Here is a 20,389-nt window from a genome sequence, read left to right as displayed (position 1 = left end):
ACTCCCTAGGCATGGTCCCTTCCCCCAACACTGCAGTCCCCTGTCCCCCTGCTGGCAGACTGCATGCTGGGTGGGGGGTGGGAGTTTAGGTTTCCCCATGCGCCTAGCACTGTGCCTGGTGTGCAGCAGTATTTCTAAGTGTTTGATGAATGAATGAATGATGGAGCACCAGAAAGGCCTGCAACTGACTTAACATTTGGATGGATTGCAGGGTGCTTGCTCTGTTTTCTCACTTCCCTCTTCTGCACACCCCCTGGCTACCCTGTTAGGGGGGCGGGTGTGGGGAGGTGGGGTATTGAGGCTTCACTCACCCTGGCTTGCTCTCAATGGGAGAGCAGGAGCTTGCAGGGCAGCCCCACTGCCTTTCCCAAGAGGAGGCTGACCTAGTTTTGTGGGGAGGGAGGAAGGGGGTGGGCATTAATTATTGATTGGAAATCACTCCATACAGAGCTCGTGATGCAGATCTCAAGGAATTACCCTTGTTAATAACTACCTCGGCCATCACCCCTGGAATAAATAAAAATCTGGACAGGGCCACTGTTCTTCTTGTCACCATCCTTCCATCCTCCCCTCTCCAATGTTCCATTCCCTCCCCATGACTTAGCACATCATTTATTCACAAGCAGTCATTCGATAAGTGTTGGCTGAGCCTCTGCTCTGGGCCAGGACCTGCTGGGTTCCAGGAACACTGAGGTGACTCAGACACAGCCTCTGCCCCCAGGAGCTTATAGCCCAGTGGAAGAGATAGAAGAGTAAACAGATGACTATACACTAGGGTTAGAAGAAGATTAGATGTTGATGTAAATGGTGCCTCCAAGGTTGTGCAATATGCAACCTGCACAACTGTACATGGCAGCCTAGGCTAGGTCAGAGGTGCTGAGGTTGCCCACAATAGAAGAGAGAGGGATGGGGTTAGAAACGGTATGGGAAGTCTTTACAGAGTGAAAGCAGATCCTTAACTGAGCTGTGATAGCTGAATAGGGGTTTACCAGGCACAAGAGAGGTGGGAGAGTGTTCTAGAAAAAGGGAGCAGCATGAGTAAGAAACCATGGAGGTGTGAAATCCCGTGGTAACTTTATGGCACTTTAAATAATTTGATGTTGCTAGACAGAGGGTGCACACCCAGGACAGAGGGAGGGAAAGAAGATGCGGCTCGAGAGGTAGGCAGGAATCACAGGATCTTGTGGGGGTGTGCACTCAAGGGTGACCCAGCAGCTCGTGACACTCTCTGGGACCATAGACACTTGTGTGCACCTTCTTCCCAGAAAAAATCCATGGCATCATACTCACATATTTTGTAGCAACTCCATAAGGTTCATGGACCTCCTGTAGTCCTTCCAGGGACCTCCCCCCACCTGCTACAACTTCATAAACCCCAGCTTCTGTAACTGGTAAGAATGCAGTTTTCACACATAGTGATGACATGCCCAGATTTGTGTTCTAGAATGCGTTATCAGGAATCGCCCCCTCTCTGTCCTGGGCTCTGCTTTCCCTGGGTAGCTTCAACCCTAAGCGGGCACTATCCCTGGGAGGCAAGATGGCCCCAGCATCTCCAGGGTTAACTCCTCCCAGCTTGCAACCTCTGCAGAAAGAGAGCATCTCTTTTCCTGTAGTTCCAGAAGAAGTCTCAGTGCAGACTCTCATTGGTCCTGGATGGAGTCACATGACCATCCTGCACCAATCACTGAGGCTAGAGGAACAGACTATGCTGATTGGTCAGGCCTAGGCCATGTAATCTCCATGTCAGCCCACCCAAACCACAGGACTGGCATGGGGGAATGGTGCTGTTTTCATAGGCCTGGGAAAGGCGGGGAGGTGGGCAAAACCACAGAGGTGACCCACCTTTCTGGGGCTTGCATTCCTGTGGATTCTCCAGTGACTGGGGTGGCTGGATCTTCTTGAGGACTCAGGAGGGTGTGGGTGACATGCAGGCAGTTATTGAAGCTGTGACAGTGGATGTTGTTATCCAGACTTGGGAGAGCTGGGTGCTTTTCGCAGTGGGGAGGCTGAGCCCACAGGGAGAGAGAGGCATGGAGGGGGTACATGGGTCAGCCCAGGGCAGGAGGGGCAGGAGGGAAGGATGGGGAGACAGATGTGAAGGGCGGTAAGTGTGTGGAGCAGGGCCAGATGCTGAGCATGTTCTCCATTTTCTCTGCGGGGTGGGAGCCCCCGTGTTTGCTGAGAGTTGGGTGTGGCCCCTGAGCTGGAGAATCTTTGTAGGGTGGTTGCTGTCTTCTTGGGCCCCTCTGCTGAGGGGCCTTGTCCTCCAAGAGGGGAAGGGACAGGTTCAAGGTCCCGCAGATCCCAGAGGTCAGCAGGGTGAGGATCTCTAAATCAGAGGCTATGTGCTTTCCACAGGCTTTCTGTTGCTACCTGTGGGCTTTCAGGATGTTAGACCTCCCCACGAAGTGACTGACATGTTCTGACCCCCTTCCCATGTCTGCCTGAAGCCCCCTTCAGGTCACCCTGTCACCCTCCCTGGGGATGTCTGTATCTGCTCTCATTTCCCCATTTTCTCCTCGTGTCGCCTCTGGCTTGGCTCATTTGTTGCAGCTATTTCTCAGGAAAGAATAAGTCCTCTTCCTCTGGCATCAGGCCAGGACTGAGTCCCTCGGCTGGCTGAGGTTCTTGTGTAGGTGGCTCTGAGAGCTCTGCCTGGTTCTGTCATGCAGTGGGGTGGATCAGCAGGGTGGTTTTGGCTGGTACTGATGTGTCCTGGCATGGTCAGGGGACCACTGACTGCTCCGGAGATGAAGGACATTTATTAGGCACCTATTGTGCCCATCCTGGGTGCGTGCTGGGCATTGGGAGATGAGCCAGCCTCAGTCCTAGGCCTCTGGGTACTTGGGGGCTGTGGAAAGAGTGCTACCTTGGTGTCAGGACACCTGGTTTAAATCCAGACTACTGCTTCCTATCTGTGTGACCTTGGGCAAGTAGCTTCAGTTCTATGAACCTCCAGTTGCCTCTTCCATAAAAAAGGGATAATATTACCACCCTCACAGAGTTGCCATGGAAACTGAAGGAGATCATATTTGTGCATTACCCAGAGAAGCACTTGGCTCACAAAAGGTGCTCCAAAAATGCCTGCTTATTCGCCCATGATCTAGTGGAAGTGCACTGGGGCCCAGAGCCATTTCCATGCCTCTGGGAGGAGGGACAGGTATCAAGGAGGAGGTCTGTCTGGTGGCCACTGAGCAGGCTGAGGGCAGTAAGGAGCCCCTGCTCCCGTGTCCTACCTCTCCTCCCACCACCCCTTCTCTGTTCCTCTAACCCTGCTCTCCTTCTCTCCTCTCTGGGACCTCTGCCCTTGTCTGCCAATCCCTCCACCCTTCCCTCTCCCAGGTATGCGGATCCTGGTGAACCTGCTCCTGGACACGCTGCCCATGCTGGGGAATGTCCTTCTGCTCTGCTTCTTTGTCTTCTTCATCTTTGGCATCATTGGCGTGCAGCTCTGGGCAGGCCTGCTGCGCAACCGCTGCTTCCTGGAGGAGAACTTCACCATGTGAGTGCAGCCCCTGGTCTCAGCCCCATGCGCCCCTGCCCCAGGGCTCCTGGCCAGCTTTACCTGGGGCAGCAGTGGGGCTGAATGTTTCAGGGCTAGGAAGGCCTCCCCATTGAGCACCTGGTCCCAATCCTTATTTCCAGTGGTGCAGAGAAATTAAGGGATGCGCCCAGGTGAGTTGGTGGTAGGTCTCTTATGAATTCCTGGACACCAAAATCATCACAAAAGGCCTTTGAGATCTCAAAATTGGTATCACAGAGTCCCTGTCCAAGACAGGCCCTTAGATGCTAATTCAGCTCCTAGTGACTCTTACTTAATACATAGTCCTAACTTATTGATACTTGGGAATTGGGAATTGGGACCAAGAGAGTGGAAGCAACAAACTAGAAGGAGGTCGGGTAGGAGGGGAAAGGGCAGTTAAGACTCAAGCAGAAGCGATGACAGCAAGGGAAAAAGAGACGGAAAACCTCAAAAGCAGACAGGGCACCTGGCTCTCTACTTACAGCACAGACATGCCTATCAGTGACTCTGAGTCATCAGGGAAAGGTCAGCTCGCATTCAGCCCACTTGTGTCTAAAAGCAGTGGGGTGGGCAGGACTCAGAGAGATGAGTGTCCAATGCTATATAAACAGAAATCAAGCTTTGGCTCTCCGAGGAGTTGGGTTGAGTAGTCTGAGAAATGTGACATCTATAGAATCTCAGTGATGAGGGACAAGCAGCGTCTTTGAGTGTACGCACATGCCATGCGTGTTTGGACATGGCTGTACTTTCATTCTGTTTCACTAATAAGCATTAGTGCCCTCCTACTCTGTGTCAGGTCCCAGGGAGACAGAAGTAGAAAAGCATTTTCATTCATCCTGTCACACGACAAACTCATCCAAGTGGCGGCTCTCGCCCAGCCCATGCTCGGGCCAAGGATGCAGCAGAAGGTGGAGTTTCTGCTCTTGGAAATTGAGGACCGCAGGAGTGTGGGGACTCTGCACAGGCATGGGCTGGGCTCTCTCTCTCAGCCTGACTGTTGGTTGTGGGAGTGGAGCTAAGTGGAGAGCCGGGGGAAGCCTGGGGGAGGGACTGGCTCACCTGCCCATCGCTGTGGGGGAATAGTAGGGTACCTGGGCAGACCAGAGACGGGAACCCTCTTGTGGGTAAGAGCCCTGTTGAGGGGGAGGGGGCCTACATCATTCAGAAGGGGTGGGCCCTGAGGCTGGGCCTGGGGCAGGAGGAGAGGAAGACTCTGCTTCTCCTGGTCTGACCTTCAAAGATGGAGACAGGCAGGTATGAGGTCTCAGCTTTGGGGGTTCAGGTCACATCCAGGCCCCTCTGTCCCACATGGATCTTTCCCTAGGTCATTGAGAGGTGGCCCCCTTCTCATCATCCCAGCTCACACCCAATGTTGCCTCCTCCTGGAGGCCTTCCGTCACCACTGCCCACCCCCAGACTCTCTAACGCATTATCCTGCTTCATTTTGGGGGGTACTATCTCTGCCTGAAATTACCTGACTTGTGAGTGTATTTTCTTGGTTGTTGGGTGTCTCTAGACCGGTTTGTTTACTTGGTTAGCAAGGATGACACGCTCCTGTGTGACGGGGGCGGTGGAGGTGATGCTTGACTTTTGATCCCACATGGAGACCAGGAAACCGAGGCTGGGAGAGGAGCATCTTGCTCCAGGGCACCCAGCTTGGCGAAGTGAGAGATAGAATTAGAACCTCGGCTCCCCCGACTCTAAAGCCTGCCATGACTGCTCCCCAAGGAGTATGTGCAGAGCATCCCTCCAGGCACATAAACCCCTGGGGAGACCCCAGATGGTCAGTGGGAGGGTTCTTGATGAGCACAGAATCAGGACGATGTCACCCAGCTAGGAAGTGGCAAGGCTGGGAATCTGAGCCCTGGCCTCGTGTCCTCTGCAAAGCATCTGGTCCCCTCTTGCGGATTCTGTCTAGGCATTAATGCACACACATGATTGTTTACACCCCAGACAGGTTTTAAAAATGCGAATTGCTCTGGCAGCGTGGCTTGAGTGTGTTTTACATCAGCGTTTCTTATTCCACGAATGAACCACAGTCCAGCGAGCCAGCTTCTCTTGATGGGCGTGGCGTGGTTTCCAAATTTTTGCTCTTAACATACAAGCCTGCAGGGAGCATCGTGTATGCTTGTGATCTTTGTGATGAATGGCTAGATTCTTAATCACTCGTCAGAGTGTATGGCATTCCTCAGAGACACTGCGGGTCCATTTCCAGACCACCACAATAAAGCGAGTCATACGACTTTTTTGGTTTCCCAGTGCGTGGTATGTTTACACTATACTGTAGTCTATCAATTGTGCCATAGTATTAAAAAAAGAACATACTCCAATTTAAAAATATGCCAAAAAATGCTAGCCATCACCTGAGCCTTCGGTGAGTCGTAACAGTAACCACCAAGATCACTGATCACAGATCACCATAACAAGTATAATAATATAATAATAATAAAAGTTTTAAATATTGCAAGAATTACCAAAATGTAACACAGAGACACGAACTGAGCAAATGCTGTTGGAAAATGGTGCCAATAGATTTATTTGATGCAGAGTTGCCACAAACCTTCAGTTTGTAAGAAGCACAGTAAAGCAAAGCTCAAAAAAAAAGAGGTATGTTATGCCCCCGTGTCCACTTTTTTTAAATGCTTTTTTTGGATAAGGCACAAATTACATTCAGTAGCAGGCACAGCTATTAAGTGCTCAGTGAGTTTTTACCTGGGTTGTACACCAGTGTAAATCTACCCCTAGGAACTCACTGAGCCCCACAAGGCTCCCTCCTGCCCCTTCCAAGTCACCTTCCCCCTCACCCCAAAGTAGCCACTATTCTGATCTCTGTCACCATAGATTCCCTTCGCCTCTTTCTGAGGTTTCTTCAGATGGAATCATATAGGCTGTTACCTTGTGTGTCTGATGCTTGGCCTCAATGTCTGTGAGGTTCATCCAAGTTGTTGCGTGTGTATTTCCTTCTTTTTCGTTGCTGTGAGGATTCCACAGAGTGAATATACCACTACGTGTTTTTCCATTCTCCTGTTGATTTGGGTGGGTTTTGGTTCTTCGGCACTATGACGCATGAATATTCTTGTCCATGTCTTTGGGTGGATGTGGCCATTCCTTCTTTTGGGTAAATTCCCAGGCGTGGAATTCCTGGGTTAAGGGAGTGCAGATGTTTATTGGCTTTAGTAGATTTTGCCAAACCATTTTCCAGGATGGTTGCACTAAATGTTCGCTAGCAAAGTCTAAGAGTTCCAGTTGCCTCACATCCTTAGCAGCCTTTGGAATTGTCAGTCCTTTAATTTCTGCTATTCTAGTGAGACTGCAGTGGTGCCTTATTGTGGTTTTAATTTGAATTTCTCTGATGACTAGTTGTGATAAGCACCTTTCTGTGTGTTTATCAGCCATTGGTATATTCTTGTGAAGTGTCTGTGTGGTCTTTTGCCATTTTAAAGTTGGATTGCCTTCCTTTTTCTTATAAGTTTGTAACAGCCCTTTATGTTCTGGATTTGAGTCCTTTGGTGGATATATGTATATTGCAAATATTTGATTCCAGTCTGAGTTTTGTTTTCACGCTCTCTTTTTTTTTCCTGTAAAAAATATATTTTTAATTTTGTTATTTTTCTTTAAAATTTTGTTCCTTTTCCTTTTTTGTTTTTTTATTTCTTTTTAAATAAAAAGTTCTTTTTGTTCTTTATATATTTTTCTGTTTTTCTTAAAAAACTTTTTTCTTTCTTCTTTTTGTTCTTTTTCTGTTTTCATCTTTTTTCCTTTTTAAAGGTATTTTTAATTTTTTTGTTTTTTATTTCTTAAAAAATTTTTTTTGTTCTTTTATATTTCTCCTATTTTTTCTTTTCATTTTAAAATTTTCTTTTTTCTTTTTGTTCTTTTTCTGTTTTCACTCTCTTAATGGTGTCATTCGATTGATAAACAGAAGCTCTCAGTTGTCATGAAGATCAGATTATCAATCATTTTCCTAGTACTGCTTTTCGTATCCAGTTTAAGAAATCTTTTCCTAATCCAAGGTTACGAACTATCCTCCAGTGTTTTCTTTGAGAAGCTTTCTTGTTTTTATCTTTCACATTTAGGCCTATATTCCATTTCAAATAATTTTTGGTATGGCATGTGATAGGGGTCAAGATTCATTTTTTTATGTGGCTGACCAATTGTCCCAGCACCATTGTTGGAGAAGACTGTTGTTTTTCCACTGAATTGCAATAGTGTTGTTATTAAATTGTCACGGGACCATATGTATTTTGATTGGATGTCTACATGTTAATTGTTAATGGACGTTGCCAAATTGCCCTCTAAAAAGGTTGTGTCAATTTACACTCCCACCAACAGTGTATTAGCATGTTTGTCTGCACACACCCTTCCCAGCACTCAGTATTATCAACCCTGACATGTTTGCTGTTCGGATGAATGTAAAATGATCTCACTGTTATTTTTGTTTGCATTTTCCTGTTGTTAGTGAGGTGAGCATCTTTCCCTGTATGTTGGCCATTTTGATTTCTTCTGTGAATTTTCCGTCTTTTGTCCTTTTTTCTCCCAGTGGATTTTTTTTTCTTTTTCTTATTGTTATAGAAGATTTTAATATACTTTAGATGGTTATCTTTTATCTGTTTTATATGTTGCAACTACTTTGTCCCAAGGGATGGCAAACTCTGGCCTGTTTTTGCAAATAAAGTTTTATTGGAACACAGCCATGTGCACTTGTTGACCTGTTTCCTGTGATTGTTTTCGTGTTTTAATGGCAGAGTTGCATGATTGGGACAGAGACCACGTGGTCTGTAAAAAATTACTTACTATTTGGCCCTTTATGGAAAAACTCTGCCTACCTCTGCTTCATCCCAATCTGTTGTGTGTCTTTTTGCTTTGTTTACTGTCGTTTGTCTCATAGAAATTTTGTATATGATCAATCTTGTCAACCTTTTCCTTTACAGATTTTGGGTTTTATGTGTCTTAAACAAGAAGGCCTTACCTATCCTGAGTTAACAAAAATATTTCATATTTTCTTGTAATGTTTTTGTGGTTATTTTTGTTGCATTTATGCTTTTTAATCCACCAGAAGTTTATTATTTTCAATTTTATGATATATTTTACTTAACCTAACACATCCAAAATATTATTTTCAATGTGCAGTCAACATAAGCAATTAATGATGAGATAAATAGACATTCTTTTTTCCTTTTGTTACCATGTCTTCAAGACCTGTATATGGTATGAGGTAAGGATCTAACTTTATTATTTTCCAAATGGATAGCAGACGTCTTCACACCATCTACTGACTAGTCCTTCCATTCCCCGTGGATCTGAGAAGGTTTCTCTATAATATACTAAAATTCTCTTTTGTACCTGGGTTTGTCCTTGTGTTCTGTGGTGTTCCATGAAACTTTCTGTTCCTGTTGCAATGCCACCCTGTATTAACATCATAGTTGTAGAGCACTTTGATCTCTCGTAGGGCTGCGCTCCACTCATCTTTATTCTTTTAAAAAGTTGTCTTGACGATTCTGCCATTCATATAAATCCTAGAACCATCTAGCCAGATTTCCTAGACAAAAACATGTTGGAATTTCCATTGGGATTGCAGTGAATCAAAGATTAGCCCTCCAGGATGGGCAGAACAGGGATTGTCATCTCTGTTTTACAGATGAAGAAACTGAAGTCCAGAGAGGGGAAGTGAACAGCCCAAGGTCACATAGATGGGAGAGGGTGGGGCAGGAAGGTATCTTACCTTCTTCTGTTGAATCAGTAAAATTTAGCATTTGTGCATTGAGCACCTACTCTGCTCTGACCAAACAGTGTGCGGGTAACTAGGGATGCTGAGACCCAATCCTTGCCTCCCAGGGGGAGTTGGGTGCCTTTTCCCCAAGAGAAATAATGGGGGTGAGTGCAGGGCCCAGTCTTCCCTGAGGCCCCCCCAGGGAAGGCTTCCTGGGCCAGGGGGACCACCCTGGAACTGCCCCCCGTGGGTAGGTGGGAGTTTTTGTGACCACGGCAGAGGTGGGGAAGGGTGTCCCAGGAAGGGGGAATAGCGTGTGCAAAGGCCTAGAGGCGATGACGGCCTGTTGGGCCAGTCTTGCCATGCTGGGAGGCAGTGACCCCTCCCCTTCTCCTCTTTCCCCACCATCACCTGTGGACAGACAAGGGGATGTGGCCCTGCCCCCCTACTACCAGCCGGAGGAGGACGACGAGATGCCCTTCATCTGCTCCCTGTCGGGGGACAATGGCATCATGGGTTGCCACGAGATCCCCCCGCTCAAGGAGCAGGGCCGCGAGTGCTGCCTGTCCAAGGACGATGTCTATGACTTCGGGGCGGGGCGCCAGGACCTCAACGCCAGCGGGCTCTGCGTCAACTGGAACCGCTACTACAATGTGTGCCGCACGGGCAGCGCCAATCCCCACAAGGGCGCCATCAACTTTGACAACATCGGCTACGCCTGGATCGTCATCTTCCAGGTGAGGCCCTGGGGGCTGGCACCGGACCCCATGCTGGGCCCTGGAGGCTGGGGGTGGGGAGGGGTGGGGTGAGCAGCTGTACCTGGCAGGTGGGGCTCTGTGCTAGGCATTTGCCAACCGTGTCGTTGAAACCTGCCCGACCTGTTGGCGCAACAGGCATTGTCATGCCCATGTTACAGACAGAGCGAGTGAGGTCTGAAGAAAGGGCAGTAGGCCCTCGGGTGTATTGCCTGATGTCTCTGTGCCTCAGTTTTCTTGTCTCTAAAATGGGGGTAATAACAGCTTTCCCCACCTTGAGTGGTTGAGAAGAATAAACCAGATGACGTGAGCAGAGCCCAGCGTGAAGTGATTGCCCGGTCAAGGTTGCCTCCTGCTGTCGCCAGAAGGAAGGATGGGGCAGGGACAGAAGGTGGTGGCTGAACAGCAGGATCACAGAATTCAGAGCTGCAGGGTGTGATGTGATCACCGCCCAGCAGCTGCGTTTGGAGACCTTCTGGCCCTGAGAGGTCTCCTATTCTGTGCCTTTGCCAGAAGCGAACAAGACCGCGGTGCTGGGGAGGACCGCCCAAGGCTCCTCTGCTTTCCTCTATGGGAAAGTGTATGGGGGACAGAGTCACACCAAGCTCATCACAACCACACTCCCGGGCTCAGCTGAGCTGCGCGCCAGCCCTTCCAGGCGGGCTCTGTTAATCCCACGTACTGAAGAAGCAGCTGAGGCTCAGAAAGTGTCCTGAGGGGCGAGCTGGAGCTGGGCCCAGGACCCCCTGCTTCTCGTCCTCCCGCCTTGGTATGGGAGACTGGAAGGTGGGGGGCTCTGGAGCGAGAGGGACCAGGTTAAGTCCCTGGTGCACTCGATCCTGGCTGTGTGACACTGGGCAGGTGTCCTAACCTCTCTGAAACTCATTTCCTCAGCTGCGTGTTGGGAATGAGAATGACTGCCTGGGGGAGCCCCTGGGAGAAGTACGAGGGAGAACGTGTGTAGAGTGTCACGGCACACAGTGGGGCCTCTGCTGGGGACACTCCCTTTGCTGCCCGCCTTTCCGGAGGCTCAGCCATCTCAGGCTCTCCCCTCTCTGCTCTGCCCTGCTGCAGGTGATCACTCTGGAAGGCTGGGTGGAGATCATGTACTATGTGATGGACGCTCACTCCTTCTACAACTTCATCTATTTCATCCTGCTTATCATAGTAAGTGTCAGGGAGCTGGGGTTCACTGGGCAAGCTTGAGGACCCGTGGCCCAGGGGACCAGGGAGTCTTTAGGAGTCCCCCAGGTGCCCCTCAGAGCCCGGAGAGCTGGGTGGCAGAGAGCAGGAGGGGCAGTTTTTAAATGCAGCCGAGCCGCGGATGATTGAGGGAGCTCGTTGGGGGCGGTGGCGGGAGGCTTCCATCACTTCCCATTGCCTTCATTTCTCATTTCTGGGCATTTAAGTCCACCCGCCGCTCCTGCTCGTGTTTCTCTGCCTCGTAGTCTCTGGGAAGACATTCTTTTATGGCCACAGCAGGGATGCAGCCCCAGGATGGAAGCGTCTCAAGGGCTCTGGCACCTCCCTCGTTTCCTGGGGCGGGAAGATGAGATTCTGTGAAACGGAAGCCTGGGGCTGCTTCCCGGGCAGGGTCTGCAGGGGAGACTGAGCCTGGTTGTGAGCTGGTGGAGCTCCCTGAAATTCTTGGAGGGACTCCCACCTCTCGGGCAGCTCTGCCTTGTGGGGGAGTCCTGGAGATGAAGGGGAGCTCTCTCCACCCCGAGAGAGGGCCCCCTCTCTGGCAGCCCCCACCGCCAAACTCATCCACCTTATGCCTGACTGCAGCCTCAGCCACAGCACAGTCCCCAGATGTCAAGGTGATTCACTGCTGGGAGAGTCGCTGCTGGCTCCCTGCTGCTGCAGGGCTGGGTTCTCTGGCTTCCTGGCGGTGGGAGAGGACACGCTTGGGGCTCCGGGACAGCACCCCATCCTGGGCTGCTGGGACTCTGACCTGGGGGTTCAGGACAAGCTGACCGGAGACTTACCCGCTGTTGGCTTAGCTTCGATGCCTTCCTGGGGGTGCTGGGGCCTTGGACCTGTGAGGAGACACCCCAGGTAGAAGGAAGGGCACCCAGGCCTCGTTTAGCATCACTGTCCAGCCACTAGCTTGTTGGTTCCCCAGCACATTCGGAGAACCCGGCACTGCTCCACACCCTGGGCCGAGTGCTGGGTGCTGAGCAGTAAGCCAGCCCTGCCCAGCCCTCCCGGGGCTCAGTCTCTTGGGGGAAGATGGGCTACAGCAGACAGGGACCAGACCACATCTTAGGAGCCATCACAGAAGGAAGCCCAAAAGGCTGAGGGAGCCCACAGGAGACTCTCCCCCAGCTTGGAGAAGGGATGGGGGAAGTGAGAGGCTTCCTGGAGGAGGTGATGGCAGAATTGAGCCCTAAAGGCTGGAGGGGGAAGAGCCAGAGGAAGAGCCTTCTGGGCAGGGGGTGCCTCCCAGAGACCCTGACGCCAGACAGAATCCTGCAGTGGGAGGACTGTGAACCACTGGGGGTGCGAGAGGAGGCGGGAGTTCCAGAGAGAGGCTGGAGGACGCTTCATCTGCTTCTGATGGAGTTAGGGGTGGAGTCTGGGGTTGGTAACCCCCAGCGTGACCCTGGGCAGGCCCCTTAGCTCCCCAAGCTCACAGTGAGGCAGGGAACCGTGAGGGCACGTGGCTCACAGGCCCTGGGGAGGGTTAGAGGAGACCGAGCCTGCAGCCTACATCGCCGCTGGCACACAGTACGTGCTCCATAAATGTACCCTGCTGCCATTATTGGGCCCCAGGTGGCCCTGTCACAGGAGAAAGGGTGCAGGCGGGAGGTTGAGTTTTCCAGGTGCTGGGAAAGGTCTGGCGAGCAGAGCCTGAGTGACCAAGCTGTCCTTTTACCCTCACAGCCCTGGCCACCCAGGGTCATGTGCCTATTTCTCAGGTGTTGACCTTGAGCCCCAGAGAGGTGAGGTGCCTGGCCTGGGCCACACAGCCGGTGAGGGGTCCTCAGCCTTCGGACTCAGGTCCCCCGTGCTCCTTCTGATTGGAGAAGTCCTAAGCTTGTCCCAGCCTTCTGTTTTTGATGGGGAAATGGAGGTCCAGAGGGGACAGGGAGCCGCCTGGTCACCCAGGGACAGGAGCCGCAGAGGCAGGCTGGGTAGAGGCTGCCAGGTGTGAGCTCCCAGCGGGCAGGGCCCGTGGCCCTCACATAGGCCTGCAGAGCGGGTCACCAGGAAATGCGGAGAGAGCAGATGAGTGACGCACCTTCTTCCTTTAGAGGCAGGGGATTTTCCCAGAGTCCTCTGGGCCAGGAAGGCCCCCTACCCCCACATCCCCTCCCCACCAAACCCCAGCTCCCCAGCCCCTCCTGCAGGGGAGAGCAGGGAAGGGGAAGCCGTGACCGGGGCCGCGGGCTGCAGGGAGCTTCTGGCGGGCAGCCTGGAGGAGGGCGACACACACCACCCGCTCCCGCTGGCAGGCGCGCGTCTGCAGCTGAGTCTGTTCAAAGGCTTCGCACGTGCCTGAGAGGAGCCTGCCTCCGGCAACTGGGGCCCTTCTGCCTCCGGAGACCCCTGGAGCTGGGCCCTGGGACTTGAGGTGGCACAATCCCTAGCACCAGCCGGGCAGCCCGTCCCCACCACCCCATGCAAGCACAGACAAAGCCTCACAACTAAACCCTTTCTGAGGGAAACTTCTCTTTTCTTTTTTGGAGGCCCAGCTGGAGCCAAAGTCCAGGCAGGGGCCCCCGTGAGGGCTGGGCTGGGGTGGGACTCAGGGCCCGGGTAGCCTGACGGAGGGCTGTGCCTCCCTCCCCGGCCTCAGCGCTGGTGTCCCAGCTGGGAGGGCAGCCGTGGCCAGGGCCTGGGGACCCGAGGGGAGTGGGCTTAGAAGCGGGCCTCGGGGGGGCCTGGGGAGCTGCCTGGGCCACCGCTGTCCCGGGCGCCGGCCTCCTCCCAGAGTAAGGCCTCAGCGATCTTTTCCTGTCCCTATCTGTGCCCGTGCCTCTCCGTCTCTCTGGGCCCTCCACCCTCCCCTCCTCCCTCTCCCCATCTCCACCTACCCCCGTCACTTGTGCCCCCCACACCCTCCGTCTCTGTCCTCTCTGAGCCTGGCTCACTCTCCCTTGGTGTCTCTCCTTGCCCTCGTCTCTCTGCACCCGTGTCTCTGGCTGTCTCTTTCCCTGTTCTGTGTCTGGGATCGGCCCCTGCCCCTGCTCCGGTCTTCCTCTCTGCCTCTGTATCCCTCTGCATCTCGCCCTGCCTCTGTCCCGCCGTCTCCATTACCGTCTCCGCATCTCTCTCTCTCCACCTCTCTGTCTCTCTCTCGCACCCTCCCACCCCCTGCCCTCACCTCCTCTCACCCCTACCGTCCCCCTGTCCCTGTCCCTGTCCTCTCCTCCCGTTGGTCACAGGTGGGCTCCTTCTTCATGATCAACCTGTGCCTCGTTGTCATAGCGACCCAGTTCTCGGAGACCAAGCAGCGGGAGCACCGGCTGATGCTGGAGCAGCGGCAGCGTTACCTGTCCTCCAGCACGGTGGCCAGCTACGCCGAGCCTGGCGACTGCTACGAGGAGATCTTCCAGTACGTCTGCCACATCCTGCGCAAGGCCAAGCGCCGGGCCCTGGGCCTCTACCAGGCCCTGCAGAGCCGGCGCCAGGCCCCGGGGACGCCCGGCTCCACCAAGCCCGGGCCCCACGCCAAGGAGCCCAGGCACTACAGTAAGTGGCCCTGCCTCCCCTGGCCGCTAGGGCGCCCCTCCAGCTGGGGACTCAGAAACAGCACTGTTGGCAAACATGGCCTATCTCCCAGCACAAGCAGAGGTGTTCAGCAAGTTCAGAACCCGGGTCTTCCCCTGGCAGCTCCAGTCCACACCTCTCGGTTCCCTGCCCCCCTTTCCCGACCACGTGCTGGTGCCTGGCCTGGGCTAGCCCTGGGCTTGGGGGACCCAGCCCCACGCTGGAGGAATTCCCTTCTGACCCCATGTGCGCACACGGACTCAGGCTCTGCCCTGGGAGCCACGCTTGAAGGAAGGAACAATTGTCCGACCTTAGTCTCGTGAAGCTGTAACATCCCTCTGCCACTACAGCCTGTTGGCGCCCCCATCCTCCCTGCCCCACCATGAGTTCCTGTGGCCACCTGCCTGCTGGCTCGCACACCTGAGCAGCGGTGCTGGGCACCTGGAATAAAAGGGCTTTGACCAGCCCTGCAGAGGTGGGGCATGCTGGGGACGCGCGCACACTGTGATCTGCTCCTGCCTTGGGGCCATTTCTCCTGCTTGACGGTAGACGGTTCCAGAGAGTTAGCAGCATAGGCTTAAAAAGCATTCTCCATTCTTTTTCTCATCTGTTCTAGAAAACAGTCCTGAGAAGGAAGCAGAGTCATATTAGCCCCCGTGTTCAGATGGGAAAACTAAGGTCCAAAGGGATGAAGGGAGTCACTGAAGGTCACACAGTGTGTCAGTGACTAAAGCTCAGCATCGGGGATGTCAGAGTTACAGGCTCTGCTGAACCCACATCCAGGGGGTTGTGAACCACTCCCGTAGGAGGGGGCAAAGGCACCACAGGAGGTGGGCCCCACCCCAGGCCCAGTCCTGCCCCCAGTTGGTGCCCGTGAGGAAGTCAGTCGGCATCAGGACGGTACCCCAGAGCAGGCTCAGCTGTGACCGTGGCCCGCCCGGCCCCGCTGCAGGCCTCCGTCTCCCCGCCGGGGAGTGAGGATGAGGCTGTGTGCTGTGGGTGTCAGCCACCCCCAGGCCCTGCTCCTGCATCTCTCGCGTTCTGGGATTCTGAGATACTCGGAGGCAAAGAATTCATCCTCAGAGCTACCGCCCACCCGTCCCTGGGCGCCAGCCGTCCAGGCATGGTCTTGGAGGAGGCTCCAGGTGGCCCGTGGGCTGGCCCAGCACGTGGACGGGGGAGCTGGGGTCTGGGTGAGGCTGGCACCCCGTGTTCCTAGATGACGCAGGGGGCGGGGTGTTTACTGTTCGGGGCTTCCTGTCGCCGCCCACCACCCTCTCCAGGGAAATTTGGTGGAGAGAAGCCCTAGACAGGCTTCTGGAGGGCGGTCGCGCCCCCTGCCCTGCGCCTCCGTGCTTCCCCCATCTCCCTTCCTTGGGAAACAAGTGTCGGGGTGCCCAGCCCCATGTAAGTTGGGCTGGAAAGGGCTTTGCCGTGACCGCAGATACTGAGGTGGGCCCACTGGCCTTCTGGCCACCCTGCCGGTCTGGAGGGTGAATGAGTCAGAGAGCCTTGTCCAGACGTAGGGAGATGTGTGGAAGCAAGTGTGGAAGTGAAGGGTGGACGTTACAGGTTTTTCTTTCCTTTAACATTATTGTTTTATTATTATTATTGCTACACAAGCAAAACATGTTTATTCTAGGAAAACATAGACAAATATAAAGAAGGAGCCAAACCACCCAGAAAGAGCCTCTCTGACACCTCTTTGAAATGGTTCACAGATCACAGACCTTGGGTTCAAGTCTGGCCCAGCTTCTCACACTCTCCCCGGGGCAGCGCTGGGGATGACACCTCCTGACCCTCCCTCTGTGTGGGGCCCTGCTGACCGCTCCCCAGGGCCAACTCTGACTCAGCTGTGCAGAGGGAAGTCGGGGGTGGGGGATGGTGCTTCCAGAGTGGGGGCTTGCCCCGCCCCCTTTTCCCCTGGCGCTAGGCCCCCCACGCGGGCAGGAGAATTGAGGAACGCCAGGTCACCTTGGCTTCCTCTGAAGGATGTCTGCCCCCCACACCTACCTTTGTCAGCCTTTCTCCAAGCTCCGTGAAGCAGGATGGTGGGGACGGGCTGGGGTTCCTGGAGGGTCTCTCGGTGACTGACCCGAGGCCGCGGGCCAGGAAGTGACGGAGCGAGGACACTGTTCTGGGCTCATCCCGTGTATTAACCAAGAGAATCCGCCCCACGGCCCTGCGGGGTGGGTGCTCCTGGCCCCTGCTTTTCATCAGGGGCCAAAAATGCCCAGAGGGTGAAACCGTGTCCTCAGGAACCAGCAGCCACTCGGCCTCCAGGCGGGGCTGGCGGGTTCCAGGCAGACCCTGCGGGCTCACCCCCCCCCCCCCCACACACACGGGTGGTGACCCAGGTTAGGCCGGGCCTAGGGAGGGTGGGGGCTTCCTCCTGTGGGACCCGAGGCACCGACCCCAACCTCTGCTTGCTTTCCAGAGCTGTGCCCCCGACACAGCCCCCAGGACCCGGCGCCCCACACGCTGGTGCAGCCCATCTCTGCCACGCTGTCCTCCGACGCCGCCAGCTGCCCCCGCTGCCAGCACGAGTCGGGCCGGCGGCTGTCGGGCCTGGGCAGCAGCGACTCGGGCCAGGAGGGCTCGGGCTCCGGGGGCTCGGGCGGCGGCGAGGATGAGGCTGGCGGGGACGGGACCCGGAGCAGTGAGGACGGGGCCTCCTCGGAGCTGGGGAAGGAGGACGAGGAGGGGCAGGCGGACGGGGCGGCCCGGCTGTGCGGAGATGTGTGGCGGGAGACGCGAGCCAAGCTGCGGGGCATCGTGGACAGCAAGTACTTCAACCGGGGCATCATGATGGCCATCCTGGTCAACACCGTCAGCATGGGCATCGAGCACCACCAGCAGGCCAGTGCGGGGCGGGGGTACGGGGCGGCTGGCACGTGCGTGCCCGGGCCTGTCAAACACCCGCTGTGTGTCTGTCTCCCCTGACCTGGGTCCCAATTCAGCCACGTGACCTCAGTGCCCGGCCCAGGGCCAGGCACAGAGGAGACGGGGCTCAGGGTGAATGCGTGACCGAATGGCCACTTGGGGCAAGAACAGGGGGATGCGGTTCCTTTCCCTCTGAGCCTCTCAGCGTGGACACCAGGTCACGCAAGCCCATCCCCCGCCAGCCCCTGCCGGATCCTAACTTCCATTCATCACCTCTCCACGTGAGCCCTCCTGTTTTTTCTCTCCAGAACAGCTGGAGTGATCTTTCCTGCGGCTGAGAGCTCCCCTGCCCCCAGACTTCCACAGCCCCCTTTGCTCTTGGCACCAAATGCAGACTTTCCTTGCCACTAACATTCAAGGCGCCTCCACCCATGACATATCAATACCTTCAGCAGGATGGTCATCCTCCTGTCCCTGACACCCCTGCACTGACTCCCCCCTCACCACAGCTCCAGGGCACTGAGGGGCCCCTGGGGTTGCCCCTGCAAAAGCTATACCCCCGTCTCCCTTCTTGGCCAAACCTGTGGTTTCTTCTGTTTTCAGTTCTGAGTGCGTGGGGCGCAGGGAGGGTGTTGGCTGAGTTGAATGGTGTGCCCAGGCCCTTTGGGCCATCAGGGGTACTGCTGGGGGGTCAGAGGGGAGATGAGTTCGGAGAAAGGGTCCCCGAGGGGGGTGAGCGCATGGGGGAGAGGATGGCTCCTGGGAGGTGGCAGGAGTACAGGGAAGATGTGTACAAGAGGGTATTTGTGGGAATACGGGATGGAGGGCTGTGGGGGGTTAGCACAGATGTCCCTAACCCATAGGTCACACCGAGGGTGGCAGCCTGGACAAGTCCAGCCCTGGATCCGTTTGGAAAAACATCCTTTTCTGGCTCCCACTGTCCCCCAGCCGCTAGATGGGGTCCCTCCCTTAACCTGCACCCCACCCCCATGAGGCACTCCCTCTGGCTGGTGGTGACCCTGAGGCCCAGGGAGGGGATGCCACTAGCCCAAGGTCCCGCAGCCAGTCAGGGACCGAATTTGAACCCACGCCTTTGTGTGGCAAGACTGACACCGCCGCAGAGTTTAGGGTTTCGACGCCCCCTTGGCTTCCCCTTGGCCCTCTTTCTACGGGGCCCCTGCCTGCCCGCCCACCCGCCCACTGTGCCCCGTGGTGGGCCACACTCTCATTTCCCTCTTCATCAGCTCACCAGGCACACGCTCCATTCAATTTACTTAAATGCGGCCCCTGGGGCTGCTGCCACGCTCTGCTCGGAGCTGCCTGTTTGCCAGCCATTCCGGCTTAATTAAAAGTGTCTCTGGGGAGGGCTGGGGAGGCTTTCTGTGGGGTAAAGCTGGTGAGACAGGCAGCCTGGACCCCCTCGCCTAGGGTGCAGCCTCCTGGCCTTTGCCCAGCCCAGCATCCCCGGGGAAGGCCCCACAGGGAACCTGCGCTGCTGGGGTGCTGGCTCTAGCTTCTGGGTGAGGCAACACCAAAGGTGCCTGGCCCAGTCCTGCTACACCAGGACCTGAGCACCGTCCCTGCCAGTGGCTTGTGGAACCAGCTTGCAAGAGCCAATTTTCTCATACTCAAGGATTTTGCAGACCCAGCCTTACAGTTAGTAGCTTGAAATTGGCCATGGTGGGAGTATTGACACCATGGGAATTGACATACGATGCAAATCAGGGCTATTTTTCAGAGGCCCGTTTGCCAGTGTACTACTGGTTCCTGCCTTCTCAGCCATCCGTACGAGGCAACACGGTGGCCGGGGCGGCTCAGTTCTCTGGGTGCAGCTTCTCTCTCTCCCTGCAGCCCCAGCCTTGGGCCAGGCCATGGTCTCTACCCGGGCTTCCTCAGGGTCTCCCTGCCTGGCCTGTGCCCCCTCACTGCTTCTGCCACATCCTTTTGGGCACACGTCCTAGCCTCCAGATGGGGGAGCCTCTTCTCTCTGGCACTGCAGGCCCCCCTTGGTTCCCCCACTGGGTTGCCCTCACTGGCCAGGCTCCACCCCTTCACAGGCTCCTCGCTGGCCTCCTCACCCATGAGCAGGTGCCCTAACTTCATGCCCTTTCCGTCACAGGGATCGGCTCCCTGGCACCTACTAAGTGCCAGGCCCCGAGCCAGCCTGGTGTATTGAGTCCTCACAGCCGTCCTGAAAGCAGGTATTAACACACCCCTGCCCACACTCTGAAGGCCACCGCCAGAGAGCTGCAATCCACCACCCCAGGTCTGGGCTCCGTCCCTGGTTCTGCTGTTGACCGGCAGGGTGGCCTTGAGCAAGTCCCTTGGCCTCTTTCAGCCAGTGTCTCCATCTGGAAATGGGCACATGGACCTCTCCTCCCACAGTCGCGGGGTGGGGTTTAAATGCATGAAGAAGCCTGGCGCATAGTAGGTGCCCACTAGTTAGGAAAGATTTGTGACTCTTGTTGGAGCCTCACACCACCATCCGCGGGGTAAGTTTACCAGCTGCCGTCTGGAGCCTCAAAAAATTAGTAATTAGGGAAAAAGTGAGCGGGAGGGAGAATTTTAAAAATATTCTCTTTAAAGCGTCTCCAAGTGGCAGCCATTGTTTGGCTGAGCTCTGCGCAGGGCCCGCTTATGGGGGGCCGGTCATTCTGCTCCACACCCCTCACTCCCAGACTCTGCTGCTGGCAGGAAGCATCCGCCCCCGAAGTTATTTTGAGCAGCCCCGTCTGAGATGGCGCCTGCAAAGAGAGGTGGCCCAGGGCTGCCAGGGGGCAGGGCGAGGAAGGGGGGCGGGGA

The 20,389-nt window shown here is 55.0% G+C and overlaps 1 protein-coding gene across 1 annotated transcript in view; it reads left to right on the top strand.

Annotated features, from left to right (window-relative positions):
• Positions 1–20,389, top strand: part of CACNA1I (calcium voltage-gated channel subunit alpha1 I) — a 101,367-nt gene that overhangs the window by 49,157 nt on the left and 31,821 nt on the right. The window contains exons 5-9 of the mRNA XM_057742064.1: positions 3,343–3,502; positions 9,655–9,970; positions 11,063–11,155; positions 14,380–14,686; positions 17,142–17,563. Of these exons, the coding sequence (XP_057598047.1) occupies positions 3,343–3,502; positions 9,655–9,970; positions 11,063–11,155; positions 14,380–14,686; positions 17,142–17,563 (1,298 nt within the window). The remainder of the gene's footprint in view (positions 1–3,342; positions 3,503–9,654; positions 9,971–11,062; positions 11,156–14,379; positions 14,687–17,141; positions 17,564–20,389) is intronic.

This window comes from Hippopotamus amphibius, chromosome 7, assembly GCF_030028045.1.
Source record: "Hippopotamus amphibius kiboko isolate mHipAmp2 chromosome 7, mHipAmp2.hap2, whole genome shotgun sequence".
In the NCBI taxonomy this organism is placed as follows: Eukaryota; Metazoa; Chordata; class Mammalia; order Artiodactyla; family Hippopotamidae; genus Hippopotamus; species Hippopotamus amphibius.
Note: the sequence above shows the minus strand (reverse complement) of the source record. Positions and strands in the feature narration are given on the sequence as shown.